Genomic DNA, 8,279 nt, shown 5'->3' on the forward strand with positions numbered 1-8,279 from the left:
TAGCCAGCACTGAAGAATCAGGAAGGAAACAAGCAGGCAATCAGCATAAAGCAGCTTTTTCCAAAAACAATCACTACAATCTGAATGGATTTCCTTGAATTATGTCAAAGAATTAAACAAAATTTTAATGATGCCTCCTATTTTTTGTACTGAAATAATACTAGGCAGCAAGTATTCTTAAGTCAATTTTGCATGTGCATTATTAATGGGATTGATATTCCTGACATTTTTTTATTATCTTGGAAATTATACTGGCTTAGGAGAAAAAAAAAGTGTGATTTTAATTTGTCTGAAATACTGAATGCAACATTCATGGAAATCGGGCTAGCACACCAGTATTTTGTCATCAAACCAGTTAAGATCAACCCAAACAGTTTTCTTCACATCAAAGGGAAGGCATATTTTTCTCCTTAGCTCTGATTGCAGTCAGCTGGAGCTTTACAGCAAAACACAATAATAAAGAAGAAGGGAGGGAGAAGTGTTACCCTTCTCAGCAAGACAGAAGAAGCAGCTTGTAGATAAAATGTTTAGTACGTATTTTACAGAGGTCCAGAGAAAATTCATTCCAATTTAAAAGAATTCAAATACATGCAGGCATAAATCACTCCCATTTACTTAAAGAAAGATCAAAATTTCTAAGTAAAGTTCTGCATATTCATAATAGTGCATTTTAAACTCCCAGTATACTCAAACCAGGATACTCCTAATTGAGTTAAAAGACAGAACTAAAACATAATACACAGATTTGGGAAGCCTTAGGATGCAGTAAAGAGTTCATGAAAGCTCCTTCATGTCTAGAAGACAACTCATTCTCCAAAGTAATTTTTATTTTCAAGTAAACTGTATTCTAGCTTCCAGTTCCACTGCACAGATTTCTACTTTTTGGCCTTTTGCATATACTATTTATGCTAAGGTAACATCCTTACATCTAATTGACTTTCTTTACTAAGTAAATGGTGTATGTAGAGGTTCCAGCATATGGTTAACATACTTTCACCCAAAAATAATTGGGTAATGTTTTTTATGCTGGATCCTATATTTGGATATTTAGGCAGTTCTTAAAAGGATAACAGCTTAAACAGAGACAGAAATGGAACAATTTCAAACTGTAAAGCACATTTTAGATGTATTTCAGGCAGCTGAATAACAGTACAGCATAATCATGAATACAAAAACTTACATTTCATTGGGCAAAATCCATACTTCTTGTCAACATCATAGTCCGAAGTGGTTCCACACCAGAACCAGCCATCTGATCTGCCAGCATTCGTGCAGTCAGCATACCATTTACCATCAAACTTAAAGGGAAATACACAAGGGGCTCCATTGTCATTTCCTTTCACTGTGTAGGTATCTAAGGAGACACAACAATTTAAAAATATATAAACATGAATAAGTATGAGATATATATGAGTTCATCTTTATGATCCTATTACAAAATATTATAGCAAGGAAAGCTTGCTAGCTTAGTATTCAACTGTACTAGAAATGGGACATGGATCATTTTACTCTAGGTCTAAGCTGATACCCATGTTCATGAGACAAATTTTTGTTGGTAAGGGAGACAACTGACTGCAAATGACCGAGCCAAGACAAGTACATTGTCATGCTAGATTTCACAAGCATAACAATCAAAAGCATAAAATCCACATAGTTCAGCAACTTTTTTAAGTGCAAACAACTGTTGAGTGTTTTGTTAATAAAACTCAACTGCTGATTATTTTAGACATGGACGAGCATGTACACGTAAACTTGAAAGATATATACCACAGAGTGACTCCAATATGTTATACCCAAGTAAAATTTTCATTTGCATCTAAAGATCATTTTTGTTTCATCGGAAACCTAACTTGATTAAACTTGTCAAAGTAACTGAAGCAGCTTTCTGTGTGTGCTCCTGTAAAGTACATGCATTGATGGAAGGACACAGAGGGGAACAGCACTGGACAAGGACTGCTGGAGAGGTGACATGCCAGGTTCCCTTTCTCACAGAGCTGCTAGACAACGAAGAAGGAAGGAATAGCAGGACCTCATTACATCTCCCCCTTGTCTTCTCTCATGTAATTTGCTTTGCTAGGGTTCTTCTGCTGTGTCTTCTGGCCAAGGACTAGTACTGTAATCAGCCACAGTCTAAACCACAGAAACTGCATCCATACCTCCCTTGGACACCCTTTCTGTTTATCAAAGAATACTAAATGGGAAGTCAAATTTATTCCCAGATACTTATCGTGAACGTATATATAGATGTATTATACATAACTTTTTCAAATTTAACTATTTAAAATAGCTTGTTTCTTAGTCTAACATTTTAGCACCAGCTCTGAGACTCCCTTCAAACACCTAGGTGCACTACATTAAAGATACCAAGAGTTAGCTAATTTCTTACAGATATTTGATATTTGCACCCCAAGGAAAAAGAATATAACCAAGAGACTATACACTTACATCTTTTTGGACATATGTAGTAAATAGTAAAAGCTATCATCAACTGTTGTGTAATAGTTACAAACATGTTTTTAATAATGACAGAATTTTTATCCTCTTCAAATGAATCACTACCATGCATGGTTAATCATCTATCAGGACTTTGACAAGTCTGACAAAAACCAAAATGAACTCCTCAAAACACAAAAAGCACACACTCATGTATTGCTGATTGCAGCTGAAGTCACACTCACTCATCATTTATAAGATTAAGGAAGTTCTCCTACACATATAAATATTTAAAATAGCTGCATGTAAAAATGAGTTTGAAATACAGAAATTAATTTAAAGAACTTTACCTTCATAGCCTCGAGAACACAGATCGTCTGTGGTTCCGTAGACTTTCCACCTACTCCATAAACCAGATCCCTTGTACAGCATTATATTCCTTTCCTGTTTGTTTCCATAGTTGAAAAACAAGTCTTCCCCTTGGATTGCAAAGAGAGTCTCATTTCTGCATTCCCATCGCTGAAGTTCACTAGCCTTGTCACAAGGATACAGAGTGATCGGAACCCAGTCTTTCTTCGAAGGCACTCCCAAGCACAATTTGAATGCTACACTCATAAGCTGGTGATCTGAGACCCACCTGAATTTTTGTGACTCATTTTCTTGAACACAAGGAGCAGTAGTCACTGAATTAGAACTTTGAGCCAGTACACAGCGCTTGTGATCTTCATTATATATTAAGAAGATGCTGGTATCTGTAAGACAAATAACACCAGAATCATTTGGGTTGAAGTAATCTTACCTACTATCTAAATGAAACATCAATCTGGACACTCCTCTCAGTGTTAAAATCTCATCATCTGTCCAGCAAAAGGAGGTGTGGACTACACCTGTTAAAGTGGCTGTATGATGCAACTAGTTCAGATGTGAGGACATTTCATCTATATCATGTCAGTGAAAGTATCTACACTCAAAAGCACAAGGCAGCAGAGGTGTAGGTCTGGTGTTTCCTGTAGGTTTAAATTATGGGTTAAACTGAAGAGAGAAAACACACTTATGGCACTAACCCAAGCTGCACCCATGGGAGTTACTGAAATGAGGAAGCACAAACACTGTAGAAGCAAATCCTGACACTGAACACTCCAGCAGCACTGGCTCTCAGGTGTGGGGAGATGAAAACTGTCACTAAGTTCTTCAGGCTCCATTTCCTCACAGCAGGGAGCTCTGTTCTCAAAAGCCCTGCTAAAATCTTTAAAGCATTAACTGAGGGGATGGATATGTTCTTAAGTCTTATACACAAGCTACTTGTAGAGCATATTTATTTTTCACTCCAGTCACCAGTGACTTCTCTCTTGAGCCTCTTGGTTATGAATGAAATACCAACAGCGGTGCGATTTGCCTTCACCAGGTATGCTTCTTCATGATTTATGAAAATATGCAAAGCTCTTCATAGTTTCTCACATTGTTTCTCTCTCTTAGTAAACAGTGCTTCACAGCATCCATTTTCATGTATTCATGGTTGATTTCAAAACTGTAGCCACTCAAAAAGTTTTTAGCATCTTTTACACTTGGATGTGCTATGGAGTGTAACATTCCAAAGCTGATCTTGCTGAAAGACTGAAAATCTCTCCTGTCTGATCCACCTGAGATATATTTTAGCACAGTAAATTAATAATGCTTTTTCGCATAAGGTAACAGGATGCACAATGTCTTAAAACTATATTTTAACTGGGCTATGAGCTAGGAAGGAGAAAAATTAATTTATGTGACTCTGGGGATTGAAGCTAATTAAAACATTATTCGTTTTAGTGTATGATTACCAAACTAAACAAATTCTTTAATGGAGAAACATTAAAGGGGAAAACAGGTTAACCTCAGAAGATTTTTCCTTCTCTGCTGAGGCTCCAGTGGAGAAATGATCATACTTTTTTGCAGGAGACCAACCTGGGAACAAATAACCTTTCTCCCAGAGAAAGAGCTGACCTAGACTTTTCTCATCTATAGTTCAGCTTCCTTCACTTGTCCTTTGGCTTCCAACTCACTAGGAAGTAATGTAAAACTGATGAGTACTGGAGGCAGAAATTGTTGTCTTATACCAATCTGTCTTACTCACAGACAATACAAGGAAATGTATAATTATCACTGCTGGTGACAACTTCTTTTTATTCTGCTTTTCTACTAGCATTTAGCACAGTGTTATTGTAAACTGATATATGCAGCGCTTGCAACTCTTCTTTTCCTGAAATCATGTTTAAAGTTTCTGGATAAAGAGATGTCACATAATTTCACATGCATGGAAAACACTACCTGATTTTTCAAACTGTTAAGAAACTATTATTTGTGGCCTAAAATGACATTCCTTATTTTATGGTTCTTGTGGTGTTAAAGAGAAGACGCTGTGCATAGGAAAAAAGTATCCTTAAGTCAAAAGCCTGGATTGCTGCATCCAAGCATGAAAGGGTGAAGAGTTTTGGCTTCAGAAACAATATTAGATGGTTGAACAAAGGAGTCTGGCCAGTGGGGATGAAGAGGGAGCAAAACTTTAGCCTTCTACTGTTCTGACAGTGCCTTTACAAAGCGTTCAAGTGTGTAAACCCAACACATCTGCTTATACAAGGGTTCCATTGCGTAATCCCAGTGCAGGGATAGTACAGATGTAAGCAGCTAAAAGACCAACACAGCCAAGCAGGCATTGAAACTAAGTTGACACCAAAACTGGAGAGCAGAACAAGAGGTAGCAGGATGCTGGAGCAACTGTGCCTGAGGCTGTAATTGCAGGATTTCCTTTCTCTCACTGCTGATCCTCTCTATTCCATGGCCATCAAGCAGACTTGTAACTTAGTCCTCTGTTGCTCCAGTTTACAGCTTTATTTCTGTTTATTCTGCCTTCTTGGTCACTGAAGGGGATTCCCATACAACAGTATCCATGTGAGTAATTAGGTAGTCTAGAAGAAACAAGCCAGGTATTTGTGCAGCACTTCCTCTGCCCTGCCAACTCCTCTCTGTAAACACTTGATACCACTTGCCAACGTGATGAGCTGTGTCTGTAAAATGGGCTGAGCAGAATTACACATCTCACCATTGGCTGTGTTTCACTGTTCTGTGGCAACATTTGCTATAGAGCTCTGTAACAGGTGCCGTTCTTCACTACAGATGAACCATGGGTGGAACACTTTAAGGTCATTTTAAGTGTGCTCATGAGTACCACAGTGTTAGTACTTTGAATTAAACCTATTTCCAACAGTAATTCATATTTTGGAACTTACTCCTGGAAGGAAGTTCTTTAAAATGCCAACATGTGAGGCATAGGAAACAACTTCACCATTACTACTGTACATCCAGCCATTCAGGGAGCTCTAGCATCTTTTCTCTCAAATGTCCCAAGTAGATCCAAATAGAATTTTTCTCACAGGCTTTCATTTTTCTCTACCCACCCCACAGTGACTACTTGCCTATCTATCTCTGACCCCCAGCTGTATCTTAAGAATTGTGCCAAGTACTGCAGAATCTCACCCAGACAGTGTCATTTCCTCAGCAGAGGTTTCCAGTAAGCCAAACTGGCTTCCCGCTCTGCATCATTTGCAAATCACCACAGATCATGTAAGTGCAAATAAAGAAGAAACTCATGAAGCCAGTGAAGTGCTAACAGTGTTAAACACTAATGGAGAGCACCAAAAGAGCACACCAAAAGCCAGAAGCAAAAGAGGAGGGAGCAAGGAGGTGGCAGGCAGGGAGGATGACTGTCTCCCCTACACAGACTCTTGCTTACCAGGTGGCCTAAAATGACTGCTGCTAATTACACAAAGCAAGAAAGGTTACAAGGCAGTGTTATGAAGTTTTGTGTCAGTGGATCTCAATCTAGAGAGCTGTGCATGCTGAGAGGTTTTCAGGAAGGGCAGGTGCAAAACTTTCACTGAAATATAGTTGTGAGCTGGACATCGTGGTAAATCTCAGAGCAAGTGGCTAAAAACTCCACGGATCACCAAGCAACCCCTGTTTTCACACCTCTATCCATACCAGCACCACAACTACCTTAACACTGCCCCACAAAAACCATCTGCCACAAGCAAAGCCCATCAAAGAGGACTGGAGGACAGGCAGAGCCCAGTGCCAGGCACTTCTGCAAACCTCTGCGATGCGGTGGTCTCTGAGGGACAGCTGGGTGATGGCATTAAATCAATCAGGGGCTGATCAGAGCGGTGGGGGACACTGAGGCAGAGCTGGTGACAGCCCTGTTCTGCACCCACAGCGCCATGAGCACCCAAAAGGCCGTCCTGCCGGGCAGCTCTGCCCGCCGGGCACCTCTGGATGCGGGTGGGGAAGGGGTCTCGATGGGGGCATCCTCCCTCAGCCTCCCGCCCGCCGCACTGAGGGTTAAATGCCCGCGGGCTTCACCTGCGCCGACCGCCTTCCCCACGCCCCGCAAGCCCCGGGTCAGGCTGGGCTCTGTGCCCGCCGGGACCCCTCGCTTTTGGGCTCGCCTGTTCCCGCACAGCTCCACTTACCGAGCAGCGGAGCAGCCCGCGGCAGCAGCCCGAGCAGCAGCAGCAGCGGCAGCAGGGAGGGAGCCATCGGCGCGGCTCCGCCCGGGGCGCCCCGCGGCTGAGGACAGAGAGCAGAGCGCGTCCCGCCGGCAGCTCCGCCGCGCTTGGGAAGGGCTGGTGGATCGGGGGAAAACCCTGCGCTCCAAATGATAAGGAAATATCCTGTCACATGGGGCCTTTTGAAATAACAGGAATTCGCTGTTCAAACTTTGCTTTCCTAAGCTGATTTTTTTCCCTTAGCGGAGGAAAGAGCCTCCTTCCAAGCATGTGCAGGTGATAAAGCCTTGATAGCTGAGGAGGGCTGCTTTTTTTGGTTTTGCCTTTGTGCGTGGTGTTTGTTTTTCTCTTCTATCCCCTTTGCGACCCTGTCAGTGTTGCATCTGGGTCAGTGGTTTGTCGTCCAAGAAAATTAGCCAAGCCCGCTCCGAGGAAGGAGGACATCCCTCTCCTTGCCTTCTGGGCTAAGGAATGGAGAAGGATAAGGGGTAAGAAACCCAAGTTTCAAAGCAAACCCTTTCTCGAACGACCGGGTCGCTCCCCAGAGCTAGGACTGCAGAAGCAGCAGAGACCTACTTTCGGGATGCGGATCTGGGCTGCGCCCCCGTCCCAGCACTCCTCCCCCAGAGGCGAGCAGGGCGCGCCGGGGCTCGGGGATGCCAGCGAGGAGCCGGAGGGCACCCTGGGGCTTAAACACCCTACGAGGCATTTTCTGAGCTCCAATAAATGAGCTTCAGCCGATTTGTTTGTTTACTTATTCTGCCGAATGTGACGGCTCTATTTGATGTTAACAGGACTTAAATCTTGCTCGTGAATCAGTGTCAGAGAGGCAGAATCTTGCCTGCTAGCTGGGTTTCACCTGCCTGGAATTAAATGATCTCTCTGAAAAGGTGCCTTTAGAGCACAGTCTGCCTTGAGGTTTCTATGGCTTCTTGCCGTACTGGTACAAGACCTTCCCCAAGTGCTTTCTTGTGAAAAGCAGCATGTTATTTCTTAGAGATCACTGTCGATAAACAGTCTGAAGAGCCCGAAATCGATTGAAAACATCAGTCTTACTGTTGCTTAAATAGAGAGGCTTTTGTAACCTATGGGACTTACTGGGTATTTTGATGGGGAATACATGAGGCTCAGGGGACAGGGCTTACTGCTCTCTACAACTCCCTGAAAGGAGGTTGTAATGAGGTGGGGGTCGGTCTCTTCTCCCAGGTAACAAGTGACAGGACAAGAGGAGATGGCCTGAAATTGCACCAGGGGAGGTTTAGGCTGGATATTAGGAAAAATTTCTTTCCTGAAAGAGTGGTCAAGCAC

The 8,279-nt window shown here is 42.3% G+C and overlaps 1 protein-coding gene across 1 annotated transcript in view; it reads right to left on the minus strand.

The window, feature by feature from the left end:
- Positions 1–7,497, minus strand: part of LOC146440916 (macrophage mannose receptor 1-like) — a 54,097-nt gene extending 46,600 nt beyond the window's left edge. Inside the window, exons 1-3 of the mRNA XM_085050586.1 lie at positions 6,936–7,497; positions 2,784–3,185; positions 1,181–1,354 (exon numbers count right to left, since the gene is read on the minus strand). Coding sequence (XP_084906712.1) covers positions 1,181–1,354; positions 2,784–3,185; positions 6,936–7,002 — 643 coding nt within the window. The 5' untranslated portion in view covers positions 7,003–7,497. The remainder of the gene's footprint in view (positions 1–1,180; positions 1,355–2,783; positions 3,186–6,935) is intronic.
- Between the last annotated feature and the right edge of the window lie 782 nt (positions 7,498–8,279).

This window comes from Lichenostomus cassidix, chromosome 2, assembly GCF_008360975.1.
Source record: "Lichenostomus cassidix isolate B80296 chromosome 2, HeHo_3.0, whole genome shotgun sequence".
NCBI lineage: Eukaryota > Metazoa > Chordata > Aves > Passeriformes > Meliphagidae > Lichenostomus > Lichenostomus cassidix.